The 16,527-nt window shown below is 36.6% G+C and overlaps 1 protein-coding gene across 2 annotated transcripts in view; it reads right to left on the reverse strand.

Moving 5' to 3' along the window:
- itpr3 (inositol 1,4,5-trisphosphate receptor, type 3) overlaps positions 1-16,527 on the reverse strand; it is a 32,746-nt gene that overhangs the window by 12,752 nt on the left and 3,467 nt on the right. For both annotated transcript variants that reach the window (XM_084138503.1, XM_084138502.1), the window contains exons 5-36: positions 15,771-15,929; positions 14,831-14,929; positions 14,471-14,554; positions 14,099-14,245; positions 12,469-12,564; positions 12,345-12,383; positions 12,074-12,213; positions 11,862-11,961; positions 11,042-11,202; positions 10,749-10,890; positions 10,485-10,646; positions 10,133-10,305; positions 8,263-8,382; positions 8,000-8,182; positions 7,531-7,782; positions 6,763-6,907; positions 6,305-6,449; positions 5,765-5,958; positions 5,566-5,686; positions 5,002-5,056; positions 4,736-4,901; positions 4,284-4,451; positions 4,119-4,196; positions 3,194-3,313; positions 2,976-3,098; positions 2,665-2,865; positions 2,089-2,340; positions 1,755-1,880; positions 1,546-1,671; positions 924-1,044; positions 564-745; positions 127-275 (exon numbers count right to left, since the gene is read on the reverse strand). In XM_084138503.1, the coding sequence (XP_083994629.1) occupies positions 127-275; positions 564-745; positions 924-1,044; positions 1,546-1,671; positions 1,755-1,880; positions 2,089-2,340; positions 2,665-2,865; positions 2,976-3,098; positions 3,194-3,313; positions 4,119-4,196; positions 4,284-4,451; positions 4,736-4,901; positions 5,002-5,056; positions 5,566-5,686; positions 5,765-5,958; positions 6,305-6,449; positions 6,763-6,907; positions 7,531-7,782; positions 8,000-8,182; positions 8,263-8,382; positions 10,133-10,305; positions 10,485-10,646; positions 10,749-10,890; positions 11,042-11,202; positions 11,862-11,961; positions 12,074-12,213; positions 12,345-12,383; positions 12,469-12,564; positions 14,099-14,245; positions 14,471-14,554; positions 14,831-14,929; positions 15,771-15,929 (4,529 nt within the window). The remainder of the gene's footprint in view (positions 1-126; positions 276-563; positions 746-923; positions 1,045-1,545; positions 1,672-1,754; positions 1,881-2,088; positions 2,341-2,664; positions 2,866-2,975; positions 3,099-3,193; positions 3,314-4,118; positions 4,197-4,283; positions 4,452-4,735; positions 4,902-5,001; positions 5,057-5,565; positions 5,687-5,764; positions 5,959-6,304; positions 6,450-6,762; positions 6,908-7,530; positions 7,783-7,999; positions 8,183-8,262; positions 8,383-10,132; positions 10,306-10,484; positions 10,647-10,748; positions 10,891-11,041; positions 11,203-11,861; positions 11,962-12,073; positions 12,214-12,344; positions 12,384-12,468; positions 12,565-14,098; positions 14,246-14,470; positions 14,555-14,830; positions 14,930-15,770; positions 15,930-16,527) is intronic.

Consider the following 16,527-nt stretch of genomic DNA (forward strand, 5'->3'; position numbering starts at 1 on the left):
TGCACAGAGTAAAAGGAGTGAGATGATGAAGGCACACACACACACACACACACTCACAAACAGTAATATTGCATGATGCAGTATAATCTCTGTTTATTTGACTGATCCCTAACAGTTTAGACTCACTTGGATATGAAGCCTCCTGATTCACAGCGAGCTCGAGCATCTGTGCCTTCCAGGAACAACAGCTCAGGCTGGTGCAGCACATCCACCAGCACTGACAGCTCTGCATTAACCAACGGCATCACGCGCATCTCCAGTGTGTTAATGATATCCTGACAGCAGTGTTATAGAAACATTAATACATGTATACATACACTATTATTGATAGAAATAAGACCCAAACAAACTATTCAAGCGTGAATTGTGTTGAATGCTTTACAGTCCAGGGGTGTAATGCACCTTTTTTGAACCTACCTAGCAACTTAATTTGTGAAAGATACAAATTATTTATTTTGGAAGTCACATGTCTCCAAAATCTGAAGTAGTTTGAATGGGCATGATGCTTGTGGCATGATGCTTGTTTTTCAGACACACGCACGCACACACACACACACACACACCTGTAGTTTCTCAATGATGTTTTTGTAGTCCCAGGGGTTGGTGGGAACAGCAGCCCGTGTGAGGCGTGACAGGTTTTTGCTGTTTTGGCTGGAGCGGGACAGTGTGAGGGCGTTACTGTGACTCAACATCATGTTGACATGAGCCTCCAACTCCACTGGCAGAGGGATGGAGCGACCCTTTGCTGTATGGACAGTCAGGTAAACAAATAAACTGTCTTGTCATACTTTAAAAACCTTTACTGTATATGAGAACTGAAACTCCTGCCACAATTTAGGCTTGTAAAATCCATTTAAAATCATTTTCTTTGTTTTTTTCTCCCTTAGAATTGAACTATTGTCTTATTAATCAGGTTGACCTACCCGTCACTGCCAAAGTTCGGATGCATGACTCTACTTGGACTTTTTGTTGTGGCTGCAGCCAGGGACAATCTAACAGACGCATAGAAGACTGCAGCAGCTGTTTTACAGTGGTGTGATGAGCCTGAATGAGACAGAAGAAAGAGAAAATGAGAAAGAGAAAGAAATTAGGAAAATTAAATGTGACCTGATGAAATGCCGGAAAAGCATTTTTTATGTGACACCATGATATATAAATAGACATAATATATCTGTTGTCATATTTATCTTATTAGTCCTTCTGCAAAGTTATCTACTAATCTACTAATAATCATGCATTTTATTTAGAGGCGCCTTTCAAAACACTCAATGACACCTTATTTAATGACAGTCATAAAATACAAGACAAAAATAACTCTGATACAGTCAGATTTACACTACTGTTCAAAAGTTTAGGGTCAGTCAGATTTTTTTCTTTTTTAAAGAAATTAATACTTTTATTCAGCAAGGAAGCATTAAATTGATCAAAAGTGACAGTAAATACATTTATGTGTTTGGGCCCTAATAATCTGTGGTACTCACAATGAATAAAAGCAGATGTGGCAGAGAACAGAAATAAGACTATGAAAGACAGACGGTGCCTCACCTCTGTGCTGGTGCTGTTCTCTGAGAAGGGAGAGCTGAAGAAGGCAGTTACAGTGTCTAAAACCACCTGAATCACGTACTTCTCCAGCACAGGGTCCGACATGCGTTTCTCACGGTTGGAGCACACCTGGAGTTCAAATTAAACCAAGTTAAATGAACGCCACTCAGTAAAGCACATCTTATCTAACATCAGTGGTACAATGGACTCACCCTGGCCATATCTACAGTGAAGCTGTCAAACAGCTTCCAGATGTGGTTGCTGGTGTAGATCTCTTTCATCTCCACTTCTGTGTCTACATAGCAGTGGTTCACAAAGTTTACATAGGCAATTTTCACCTGCACAACACAGAGGAGATTCCCGATTTTTCTGATTCATAGCATGCAACAGGCTTTGGCTTTTGTTTGCAAAAATGTCCATGCTATAAATTCTACTGTAATCAATAAATTGACTCTTGCAACACAGCAAACAAAAACTGAGAGGTTGAACATAATCCTTCCAGACAAAAGAAGAGTTTTCATTTCATGTCAGCCATCATGTGATTACCTCTGTGATACAGTCGTCATGTGTGATTACTTTCACCATGTCCTCTAGGGGCAGCAGAGATGTGCACTTGATCTCGGTGTAGACGTTTTTGCCCTCCGCGCATGCAGCCAGCAGCTCAACCAGAGAAATATGGTACCGCAGAGGGCTGTCGTCCTTCACCCCTTCGCGCGACTGTGTCATCAGATCCACCATGGTGTCGAATGATGTGTTATCGTTGTAGAAGACGACCACATCATCGCCTGCACTTGTAAGCTAATGGTGAAAACAGATGTCATCTGACTGTATCTACCACCAGTTGGACTGAATTGACATTTCCTTAAAATCATTATATAAATGATAAATCTAACAAAATACATTGTGAATCATAATAAATAAATAAAAACAGTAAGCACCTTGTGTAACATACCAACCCATCAAATAAATAAATAAAAACCCCTACAACAAATGGTCTCCAAAATATATCCATTTTAATTCAGCACTGTTTTTTTTAATTAAAGAAGTTTTTTTTTTTATGGTTAAAATGAATACATACTGTACAATAATTCAAGGTTGCTTTATTTAGTCAAAATCACAAACCTCAGTCATGATCATGTCTTGACATTTCTTCACATATTTTCCCTCTGCCTTAATGATGGTGTGCAGAAAGTTGAGGTACTGAATGTGCCGGCCATGTGTGGCGAGGCAATGGATAAAATGATGCAGCACAGACTCACTGATCTCAGAACAGAGCTGGAAATTATTACTGAAAATGTGCTGCATTGTTTCTGCCTCTAGGAGCTGAGAGAGAGAAAACAAAAAACAGAGAACAAACACACAATGAACAAACATGATAAACATATTTGGCTATTTCAAGATGGGGTTTTTTATCCTCCATGCTTTTCACTCACCCCAGGTGTGAGAAAGAGGTTGAGGTGTTTATGGAGGAGAGTCTGATTCTCCAGATTCCCTGTGCAGAACTTCTGCAGGAACAGATGCGTGTACTTGATTATCTCCTGCATTTTGGTGTCATTCTGTTAACAGAAAAAAAATCAGGTGTTTAGGGACAAGATCAAGACCCTGCTTAAGATCTACTACAGATTTTATCTGCTTTAAAAAGACCACAAACCCGATCATAGGAGATCTGCAACAAGTCCAGCATAACTTTGTGGGCGCCCATGTTCTTCAACAGCCTTTGTTGCTTCTTAAATACACCTGAACTGCACATTTTATTCAAACGCTCTAGAATCTGGAGATCAGATAGAAGATTTAAATATTGGTTTCCATCCATCTATGCCATTATTTTACATACACATTTATATATACAATATATTAAACACAAAATATATATAAAACATATGTAATTGTGTATACAAAACTCTTTAATAATATAATATAATATAATATAATATAATATAATATAATATAATATAATATAATATAATATAATATAATATAATATAAGGTTTGGGGTAAGTAAATTATTCCAACGTTTATGATAAGTCTCTTATCCTGACCAAGGCTGCATTTATTTGATCAGTAAAAAAACAGTAATATTGTGAAATATTATTACAATTTTAAACAACTTTTCACTATTTTTATATATTTTTAAATGTGATTTATTCTAAATTTAAGCTGAATTTTCAGCAGCCATTACTCCAGTCTTTAGTGTCACATGATCCTTCTGAAATTGTTCTAAAATGCTTATTATTATTATTATTATCAATGTTGGAAACAGTTGTGCTTTTTAATATTTTTGTGGAAATCATGATACGTTTTTTAAGGATTCTTTGGTGAATAAAAAGTTAAAAAGAACAGCATTTATTTGAGATAGAAATCTTTTGTAACATTATAAATGGCTTTACTGTTACTTTTGATCAATTTAATGCATTCTTGCTGAATAAAAGTATTAATTTCTTTCCAAAAAAAAAATTTTTTTTTACTGACCCCAAACTTTTGAATGGTGGTATGATATAATGTTTCAGACTGTTGGTTCCCACTGTAATTAATATAATATATTATTGATAAACAGAGAAATAAACCGAGAACATTACCTCTTTGACATTCTGGTAGCTTTCATTGCTCTTTTCAACCTTCTGTTTCTTAGTATCTGTCTCCTCGTCTGGAGACACCTGCATGAAAAAGAAAAGAAAAATGAGCTTCTTTTCACCTAATTATTCTATTATACACAATCCCACATACCCCAGTGCATGACTCACCGGTGCAGCCTCTTTTTTGTCTTTCTTGTCTTTCTTCCCATCTCCCCCAGAACTACCTTTTTTAATGACCCAAAGCTCAGACTTCTCCACCATGGTGCGTAGAAGATCCAGATCTCGTTTTATGTGTTTGTAGTTGTCAACATCCTGAGTTGAAATGAGGAGCTGGACCTGAAGAGAACAAACATAGCAGGATAAAGAACTGACATCAGCAATTGTGATCTTAAAAACTGATTGTGTTTCAACTACTTTAAAAAGTTTTTTTTTTTTTTTTTTTTACTTTTGTGGCAATGGAATTGTAATTGGCACATAAAATGTGAATTGTATGGTAATGATGGTTGCACATCTGGGAATAGGCTTTACCTGCAGATGTTTGACCTGAGGGTATCTAGGCACATCTTTTTACCAATAAAAGCAAGTTGTTTGTATATGTTTGAGTGGGCTGTACACTCTACCTGTTTAAAGGTGTGGAGGACTTCTTGTCTTTGACTGAAATGCTTGAAGAGCAACTGCAAGGCCCCAGAAACCAACGGAGGGTAGTCGTGCATAATGAGGTGGATCAGAACACGCAGAAACATTCGCCCCCCTTCATCGTCCACTTCCAGAATGCTGTTTCCTTTACTGTATGGTCAGAGGTCAATGAGAGGTTGTAGGTCACAAGCACTGTATTAACTTTGATGAATTGTAATGTGAAAATATAATTAATTGTTCATTAACACACCCAATTCCAAACATGGCCTCTGCCTGCTCTCCAATGTGTTGGAGGTTGATGGAAGCTTTTAAATTATTAAAAAAAAAAATAATAATAATTAGAATGCACAATTAGAAAGCAAATTCAAGTATGACTACTACTAATCTAAATTTAATACGATTTAAAATGGTCATCCATTAAAGGTGAAGTGTGTTATTTCTGCGCCACTAGCACTAACAAATGGAACTACAAATGTCAAATAATTTTTCCAAAATACAAACTAATAAATGTCTTGCATATTAAGTGACAGGAGAATTCCACACTTCATCTTTAAGGAATTCATTTTAAGAATCAAGAAATTATGAAACATTGCCACTCTCACCAGAACGAAGCTCTGAGACAAACACAACAGTGAAAAATAGAATAGAGGGATTAGTTCACAGAAGAATGGAAGAAATGTTGCTATGTTGTTATTTGATTATAATGTTATTTCATAGATTGTTAATTGATTATATTTATGTTATTTGATTAGCAGGTAGGTTCTGACATTGATCCAACAGTTTAATTTGGTATATTTGTCTAAACATCAGTTACCCTCATGCTCTGTATGATGTGTTGCATCCGCATCACCCATTGGATAGACATCCACAAACTCCTTCTTGAAGACGGAGAGTAGAAAGGAAAGCCGATAGTCCAGGCGCACGCTGAGGATAAACTGCACAAAACCAGAAGTTTTAGATCTTGCCAGCACTGACAGCACAAAGCTGTTGCCACCTTCTTCGACAGTATCTACCTGTAATATCTCCAGGATCTTTAGTTTGGTGTCCATGACAGTTATGTCCTGTGTGTCAATGCTATCTTTACTGCCAGCCTGGCTGTCTAGAGCACCAGGGCGACCAGGGCCCGAGAAAAGGGACGGCTTCCTGTTTAGCACCATGGTGGACATCATCTGACCCATGCCATGAATAGAGCGCCTGACGTTCTTACCTAAGAAGAATGATTTATGAGTTTTGACACTGGAATTTTAGCAAGTTTAATTCTGTCATTATGAATACAACACAAATAATCAATTTATTCACTCAAAAAAAAAAGAAAAAAAAAAAAGAATATGGAGCCTAAAATTAAACTTTAGGAGACAAATTATATAACTTCAATAACAATGCACTTCAGCTAATAATCATTATTTTAGTAATTTTTTTGTAAAATAATGAAAAATATATATTATTTTATTTATTTTCTACATTAAAAATAAAAAATAAAGTGACCATTTTAGCCTAGTGTTCATCTGAACCACACAAGATATTGAATTGTTTTCTTGTTCTTGAATACTAACCACTGCCATCATCACTAAACAGTGGGTTGATCGTAGCATTACTTGGAGTGCAGTCTATGATTCCCAGAAGAGTACGAGTTAACCTAAGGAGCTCAAAAAAACTGTAGAACCCAAAGTAGATGAGATGTCTTGCCAAGCTCACCACCTACAAACAATGTAAATAAAGCAAATATTTGAATGTGATCTGGAAATATTAGTGTCAAATATGTAACATATACATGTTTCACAGACAGTTTATCATCTGCAAGGTGCTTGACATCCAGCTTCCCCTCTCTGGACGTAATGGGTGGAGCTTGAAGGTCCAGCCACACCATAAACCTACCCATAACCCAATCCCTAAACCAGCTCCACCCATTACATCCAGAGAGGGGGGGCTGGATGTCATTTTGCTTTGCAGTGAGGTGAGCACCACTTGTGTCATCTTGACAATTCATTTTAATAACAATATGCAACTGTACCTCATATGTTAGCTTGTTTTTCTCCTCATTGGCAAAAGGCAGGTCATCAATGAGAACATTGTTGAGGTACTCTTCCATAAAAGCCATTGTATTGGCAAACTTGTTCTTTTTATTGTCTCGTGAGTAGTCCAGGTGAGAGTCATAACTATAACATAAAACAGCAAACACCATGATTACACCTTTCATTGTTTAAATAATGAATAATGCAATACAAAAAATGTCTTCTTTGCATACCGTACCGTTCAAAAGTTTAAAAGAAATTGATCATTTTATTCCGCAAGGATGCATTAAATTGATCAAAAGAGTGACAATAAAGACTAACATTGTTACAAAAGATTTCCATTTCAAATAAATGCTGTTCTTTTGAACTTTCTATTCATTTAAAATTCCTGAAAAAAAATGTATCACAGTTTCCACTAAAATATTAAGCAGGACTACTGTTTTCGAATAATACGAATAATAAGATAATAATAAGAAATGTTTCTTAAGCACCAAATCAGCATATTAGAAAGATTTCTGAAGGATTATTTGACACTGAAGACTGGAGTAATGATGCTGAAAAATCACCATCACAGGAATAAATTACATTACATTAAAATACAAAACAGTTCTTTTAAAATGTAATAATATTTCACAATATTACTGTATTTACAGTCATTTTGATCAAATGAATGCAATCTTGGTAAGCATAAGAGACTAAAAGTATGCTTTAAAAAATACACAATAGCAAGTCATATATAATGTGATTGTGTGAGTATGTGAACACACTCTTTGATGCTGATAGAGGTGGGGATCTCGGCCCACAAGCGAGCAAACTTGATGGGTGTCACAAGCTCCTGAGGGTCACGGTCGACATGTGCATGTAGCATGAGTCTACAGAAAGACGCCCGTAGGTCAAAGGGAAGAGCCTCATCCATCATACAGAGGGAAATCAGCTCCACATCCAGCTGCTTTGAGATCTCATCTATGGCCAGATACTGACGATCGAAACACATTCGTGCAAATAGTTTGAGCTGATACCTGGGGCAAAAAAAAAAAAAAAAAAAAACATTAAAACAATTTGTATGGATGTAAGCAGAAGATACAGTTTTTACAATAATTGTCCAGCAATGTTGTTATAATTAAAAATCTTTTTCTGTTATTTCCACGGCTGTCAATTTTTATATATAGTACAATCAGTTAAAAAATGTTTTAATATGTTTTATTGACAGCAGTAGTTATTTCCCTTCTCAAGTACCTGTAATATGTCAGCACATTTTCGTCATGCAAATTCCCTTGGCGGGCCTCTTGGGCAAGCTGTCGAATGCTCTTCTCATGGATCTCATTTTCCTTCTCAGACCAAATCAGCCAAACTTCATCCTCCTCTCCAAATTCTTCCATGTACTCAGAGGTATGCTGTGTGTCCTTAGCGGCTCGACGCCTTCACAAACACATACAAAAAGTATTCACACAAGCACATAACCCAAGACAGACACACATTGTGGTTTTTTGTAGACTTACTCGGTTTTCATGAGAATATCCTGGTTCTTGGCATCCAGCACGCATTTACAGATCAGCTCTTGAGTAACTGGAATCGCTACATTATTGGACACACACAAGTCTGACAGATAGTCCAGAAACCTGGAAACCAAAACAAACAACATGTAACAAGCATTTACAGACAAACAGATCTTGTCATCCATGTGCTCGCAATTATGCTATTTTAACCCCTTAAACCCAAAGTGCTCCCCCCCACCCCCCAAATATTTGTAATCAAATTACTAAGCAACCACAGAATGGAATCAGGCAAAATAGCATCTAACATTTTTAGTTTTTGTACTTGGAACCCAGCAAGACCCATATCTAAATAATATACAGATGCGGCTTTTATGTCACGTTTTCGCTCATAACTTTATGAAACATGCTCCTATCTTGGAAAATGCACGTCATTATTTACAGCAGATTATCGGGATTAAAATGAGTCCAAAATCAACATAATTCATTTTGATTACATTCATGCTATCACCACAAAATTTAATCCAGATGCAGTTCACATGTAGGGGAACTTTACCAAAAAAGAATTGTCCTCCTACCTTATTTCCTTCCTGAGTTATTGCATGTCAAATAAGAAAGATATGTAAAATTATAATAAATAATTTTGTTTTGTCTTTTATCAGCAGTTTCTCATCATGAGAATGTCCAAATGTAATTAATTATTTTACCCTAAAAATTTCCTAAAATGTTTTCTATCAAAAGATACCTACCTTTTCACTCTCCTTGCAATATATTGGACTTATGAGTCTTTACTTTTGTGTATGTCACTCAGAAAAAAACAACTCTAAAAATGCCTAGGGTAAATAAAGGGTTAAAGGTTCCTATTTTTGTTTTGGAGGTCTCCTACAATAGATTGCATTAAAAGCATTAAAGGTTTCCGCCAGTCTAAACTGCTTTGATTGGTCAGACGGCCCAGTCTGTGATTGGTCTACTGCTTACAGTGCATGTTGGAAACAAGAGTATTACCAAATTTGAATTTCAGCTCCAGAGGCTTCCTCAGCGCTTATGTACAAAGTGCAAACAGTAACGATAGCGTAGTTTTTTTCTGTAAGTGGATTCGCGGCACAGAAAACTGTCTCTTCTCGACATTTCAACAACACGAACCAAACTCGTCTAGGCCTCAGCTACAACTAAAGTGTTTGAGGGCGGATCAAAGTAGACGTTGTTTGCAGGCAGCCAATGAAGGCCATAGCCTGGCAAATCTGTTACATTGGTACATAGGTATGTAACACAAAGTAAAACTGGTATTACTGACAACTCAGAATAATTTTTTATTTTAGGAGAAAACTTAATTTGTCGTGGGCTTTGATCTTTTACATTCACAAACAGCTATATACTGCATGAAAGGTAATATTTTGAAAAAGCATAATAGGGGCACTTTAAAAGTGTAACATCATACATTGTTAATTAAAGTTTTTTTGTACCTAATGGAAAGAGGAAAGATACATATTGGGGAGAGGGATTGTATTTGTATCCATGTATTTGTTTGTTTGTTTGATTTCCCTTTCCCCCTTGAATGTAGGGTGTGGGAAACTGGTTTTATGCTATTTTGGAATTTTGAGTGGAGGGCTGTCAAAAGGTTTAATTTGAGTCGATCTGTAATTTTTACTATTCATTGAATGTACCATTATGTACTGCCTTGGTAAATACCAATAAAAAAGTCATAATTTCATTTCTCATGGACATTTTTATCCTCTCTCTTCAATCCTTTCCCTATTACCTCATTGTGCCTGAATGGGGTGTTTTAAAGAAGGTGAATTTTCGTGGCAATCTGTGTTTAATCAGTGTCATCAATCAGTAGTTGCTTACAAAGAAGGTTGGTGATGGAAACACTAACCTGGGCTCCCTGTTCTTACGGACCAGACTGACAAAGGTCTCCACCTCGGTTTTAGTGATGTGTTTTTCCAGCAGTTTGCGGTTGTTGTGTAGCAGGGCTGTGATGGTGTCCTCAGCCAAAATATCATAGCCAATCTGTGACTGCATCATTCCAAACTGCTTGGCTATGTGCTCCTATAAGGCACAAGAGAAAAATGGCTCATAAAACGAAGAATGGCCCATCTTTTTATGCTGTCTAGTGGCTTTTTCTAGTGTGACAGAAAGTCTGAATGCCATTTAACCATGTAAACATTCAACATCACTGCGTTTTGTAATATGTGTTACAACCCCTTTGCTAGTATGAACTGGAGTACCTGATTCTTACGATAGTCTTCCTGTGAGTGACGCAGCACCCTGTAGCACAGTCTGAGCATGTACTGATAGGGGGCGTATTTCTGGTCAGACAACTCCTCTAATGTCAGCAGAGGAGGCTCGGTGCCCCTCTGTTTAAATGGTGCTTTAATGATCCCAAATATCTAAGCAGAAAAATAGGAGTATGAGCATAAGATAATTTACTAAACAAGACATTTCAACTGTAGGCAGTCACGCCATATATTTCAAATAGTTGAAAAGCAGACCTGTTTAAGAATGTTCTGCTCTCTCATAAGTTTCTGTCTCTCTCGGTTGGCCTTGTTCATCATCACCTCCAGGGCAGGCTGGCCATTATTAGACTGATCGACGACAAAGAAAACCACATCCTCCAGCAATTTAATGGCATACCTGTGCACAGAGGACACACAAATCTCTGACAACAGGTTTACTTTACAAGTGTTTAAAAAAGTAAATCCACAGCAAGGATCCAGAACAAAGCATAAAATCTCAGGCTGAGACTCTGGTTTGGAGCTTACAGTATGTGTCATGTCAACTCTACCTTCTGTCATTAGGACTGGGAAAACCAGAGTTGAACTTGTCGACTACGGTGCTCAACATGAGGCTGGCATCATTCGCAAAGTCTAGATCTCTAATCTCCATGACTGGCACAGAGACGATGGCAAAGGCTTCTTTGTCCTCTTTAGTGGGGCAGGTGCCCAGCTAGCAGGAGGAAAGGACATACAGTATATATATGCATCCTTGCATTCAGACAGTAACCAAATGTATAATCCTACACAAGTTTTCTATTGCAAATAAGTGCTGTTCTTTTGAAATTTCCATTCATTTAAGAATCCTGTGAAAAATGTAACATGGTTTTCAAAAAATATTAAGCAGCACAAATGTTTTCTACAATAAAAATAAGAAGAAATTTTACTTGAGCACCAAATCAGCATATTAGAATGATTTCTGAAGGATCATGTGACACTGAAGACTGGAGTAATGGCTGCTGAAAATTGACCTTTGAAGTCTCAAATGTATAAATTACATTTTTAAATATATTCATTTAAAAAAAATTAACTGACAACAAACTTTTAAACTGTAGTGTAATTAAATAAATAAAATAATAAAAATTGTGTGATATAGCATAGTTAGCAAATGCAGAGTAAAAAAAACTTAATTAGTAAATTAAATTAGTAAATGAATAAAAATGAAAGCTGTAGTAAAACAAATGATTTATGTTTTAATTCTACCTGTTTTAAAATTGAGTTAATGAAGGAAGTCAGAATTAAATGTTTCAGATATTAATATATACAGAATTCTTGACATGAAGTAGTTATGGTCAAATAGTTTGTACTGTAGGTACTGAGACAGTTTTTCACCATTAATCGAATGGGCCTCTCCTCATCGATATCAATGGGAATGTTGGTGCTATGGATCCAAGTGTTTGTGCACAGATGACGGAATCGAACATAAGAATTTCTGTTGGCAGTCGAGAAGATGAATATTTAGGGGGTAAATCAAGAGAAGTCCTTCTACCCACAGAATGCGACAAGACAAATAGAGAGAGAAAGTAAAGCATATAATTAAATACCTTGGCACAAATGAATCAGTCTTCTGCAGTGTGGTGGGGTCCAGCTCAAACAGAGAGGCTATGTCATTCCCATGAGGCACTGCTACGAGCTTGTATTTTATCCTTTCTCCAAGGCTTCTCTTGATACGGCTACTGTCCACCTATGGACAAAGTACCAGTGACACACTCATTTTTTAACAACTCCTGATTAAAGTTTTACCAGAAAGCTTTTTCCATCAGTTGTTATCATGCCATATAGCAACAAGTCATACAGAAAATGCCATTTACCAACCTCTATATCGTTAATGTTTTCTTTGTAGCCTGGGTTCTCCTGCAACACAAATAAATCAAATAAATAAATAATTTTAATATTTTTAAACCATATATCATATTTCTATAAATGTGAAGGGTTTTACCTCAGCAGCAAGATAATTTCCTGTGGCCAAGTGTTTGAATCGGTAGAGGCTGTTCCAGTGTCCTGCTCCTCCACGACATGGATCATGGTGAACCACCTACAACAAACAAGCAAACAATCATCATTATGTCATTATGAAAGCACCTTTCCACCTCACAATAAATACATTTAAAAAATTTTTTTAAATAATTAATCCTTCATATTATATAAAAGATTGAGACAACAGACTTACGTAACATATTGCATATTGCAACGTAATACATAATACTTTGCAACGTCTACACGTAACATATTGCAACACATTGCATGCTATATGATATATACATAAAAGTATAAGAAATTTCTATTATATTAACTTGAATCTATTTTGAATACATTACTAAATATAACACAAATACATTTGTTTGTTTGTATGTATGTATATATGTATGTACGTATGCATGTATGTATGCATATATATATATATATGTATGTATGCATATATATATATATATATTAGGGCTGTCAACGAATATTCTAAATTCGAATATATATTCGAATAGTTTTAAAAAACAGGAATTCGAACGTGAAAATTAATATTCGAATGTGAATTTCGAATATGGAAAAACACGCCCGCGGAAGCAGAGGCGCGGCTGTCTGCTTTGCGAGTGGGAGCGCGCGCGCTGCCTGAGGGACAGGTCACACGAGTCGCACTGTCTAGCACAGCGTCACTGCTGAAAATTGACAGTGCACTAAAAAGACAATGGAATAAATTGCAGTCAGTTTTTCCTTTTTTTAATACAAGCACCAAGAATGTAAGTAGCCTTTTTCTTTTTTAATAGCACTTTATTTTTTATGAACCTCAGGGTAAATTTCTTTGTCACATTTCTCGGAATTGTGTGCCTCATTTTATTTAACGTTAAACAGAAAAGTTCCATGTTTACCACAGCACAGCTCGCTCGGAGCGTTCAATGTCGGTTCTATACTGTAAAACTTCAATTAATGTTAATAAATTTGTTTCAATCACTGAATAAAGCCTGCTATATTTGGGACAAGAGTCGCGACCTTAAATTGCTTGCACAAAACTCTTGATCAGCACTCAACATGTGCCTATTGTTGTTGTTAATTTAAACCGTTATGCGCAGAGAGAGCGTGAGCGCGAGGGCGAGAGAGAGAGAGAGAGAGAGAGAGAGAGAGAGAGAGAGAGAGAGAGAGAGAGAGAGAGAGAGAGAGAGAGAGAGAGAGAGAGAGCCTGCGAGTGAGCGAGAGTGAGGTCTGCGGTCTTGGCCATTAGTTTATTTACTTGGTTTTGTGTTGGTAATACATTGTCAAATATGTTTAAACTTAAATTTACTACATATACAAGTAGTTATGTCTCTTTGTATTAATTTGCCCTGTTATTGACGTAATGCGCGTCATTGACAAAATGCGCAACCAGATGTTCGAATAGTTCGAATATTCGTGTGTTTTTAGAGGGAATATTCGAACGTCATTTTTGAGCAATTTTGACAGCCCTAATATATATATATATATATATATATATATATATATATATAGGCTCTTCTGAGTATCCACCCCTACACACTTCCAAATCTAAATCCTACCATTAAGTGCTGAAAAGCTACTAAATTAATAAATGAGATTACTCTTACCTCCACCTCCCATAATGCATTGGAGCTGGTGGCTGAAGTAGCAGACTGACGCAGAGTTGTGCGCAGGAACACATGGAGTTTTGCCTTGTACTCATCACAGGTCAGAAACTTCTCCTGTTCTGCGTGGAAGAGTCTCACCACATCTCCCTATGCATGAACAGAACAGTCATCCGTGACTTTTATTATGAAATGTCAACATAACTGGCTTGGCTTTGGATATATAGCATAAAACTTGATAAAAATGTGGCTACGATGTATGCAAAAGTTGAAGGTCCCACATGTGTGAACATGCTAAAGCATTTATTTTAAAAGCAGCAAAATAACAGCATGGATTAACTACAGCACAGGTTTGTATGTGTCCGTTGCACTTACTCCCTTAAGGACTTCATCTTTGTGGTCACTGAACATCATAAACAGATTGATCTTCCAGCTGGTGTTGCTGTTCACTGAGTTGATCTGTAGGTGGCAGTCTTACATTATAAAAAGACAATGGCACACAGCACTCATTTCAGCTTATTCATTTTTCTTACTTTACTTTCCAGAACCATCACTAATCTCAGACAACAAATACATGTTGGAGATGGCTGCAACAGCATGTCTCAAGTTAAACCACAAGTAAATGTTTCTAATAATCATCTGGACTGCTTACAATCACCCACAATCCCTCTGTCTACTTCACAGTCATGTTGACAAAGAAAGGCAAACTGATCACGTTTTCTTGAACATGCCCACCTCTTTGCATCCTGGGTGATCAGGAAGCTCATAACTACTGGCATGGAGAGGCTGTCCAGCATTTACAGGATTCATGATCACCTTATCTCCAACTACCACCTGAAATGGAGTACAAACAATTCAGTGAGGGACTTAATATGACTGTCATGGCCACAGATATCTGAAAAGCAAATATGTACATCTCTATCAGTTTACACAAGGGGGAAGCAATCTACAAACATTTAAACGCGGATTAGCCCGGTAAACCTGTTTAAATGTGTAAGAGGATCATTTGCATGCGTTTACCTAACTTTGTGAGCTTGTATATGGGCTATGTGCATGGAGTATGTGTGTCAATATTTGTATAGACTATGATGTGTAATTAGGTTTGCAGGTAAATGCAAATGCCTTTAAAGAACAAAGGTGTTTGTGTATAGTGTGTCATGGTTATATTGCACCCAAAAAAACAAAATAAAAAACAACAAAATATTTTGCATAAAGAAAGTGGAGCTTGTTTGAAAAGATCATTTAGATTTTTTTGCATTGAATTTGTGATATTTTCATGACAATTAGGTACATATTCCCTTCAAATTCAGATTAAAAATCATCCAGCTTATTTATTTTGAGTCTCACTACTCTCTAAGATTTTCATTTGATAATCAGTATTATTATGGTGTAGGGCCTCCTTTTGCTGCCAATACAGCATCAATTGGTCTTGGGAATTACATATACAAGTCCATCACAGTGGCCAGAGGGATTTTGAGCCATTCCTTTTCCTGAAGAAAATATTAATGGATCTAAAAACAGTCTTCAACTTTATGCAAATGTCTTGGTTTTTTAATGAGATTTTGGGGTAAAATATGACCCAGACATGTTCTTGACAAGTTTCATGAGATTCACCCGTATAGCTTGTTAATATTGTGTGACTGTTGAGTAGATTGTATATGTATGTGTTAATTACATTGTCTCCATTAGCTCTGAGTTTCCAGAAAGGCTGAATAAAAAGCCAGGAGCCCTCATTCCCCGTCCCATCAAGAGTGACACGCATAGCGTTCTTCTCCAGCAACGCTGGGAGACGCTTATTCACCGTCAAATACTTGTTACTCTTCATGTGTAGGAGCTGAAAACACATAGACATTTATTAGAATAAACATTTCTATTCTGTATACTCTTTTTATTTAATACAAAATGGACAGTTCAGGATTGCGAGAGCTACACAAGTTGTCACTAATACAATATATTACTTGGAAAAAATGTTATCATGCCATAATATAATTAATAAACCGAATAATGAACTGAACATTTGTGTCTTAAAACTTTTTATAAACGCAAGTCACTCAAGACTCATTGTGCCAACAACAAGCCAAACAATTATGCAAACAGGAGTGTTGGCTGGATTTCTAAGCAGAAGCTGTAACCCACAGGAATCACAGGGTATGGGGAAGCTCTTTTTATTTCAGGATACCCTATAGTATCAGGAAAAGGGCCTGTTTCCTATAGTGCGGCATAACTGTTGGCACATTATCTGTAACTGACGTCACTAACAGGGAGGAAACACATTTATTTTTGCCTTTTCTGACTCAGATAAAGATGTGTGGGTATAGTTGTGACTCCATTAACAAACTCGGTTATGGTAATGTTAGTTTTACTTTTTCTGCCTTTAAAAGTCAACATAAAATCGAAAGTGACCTTTATGTTAATTAATACACACACTGTGC

Source organism: Abramis brama (assembly GCF_963993115.1).
Source record: "Abramis brama genome assembly, chromosome: 16".
Lineage (NCBI taxonomy): Eukaryota > Metazoa > Chordata > Actinopteri > Cypriniformes > Leuciscidae > Abramis > Abramis brama.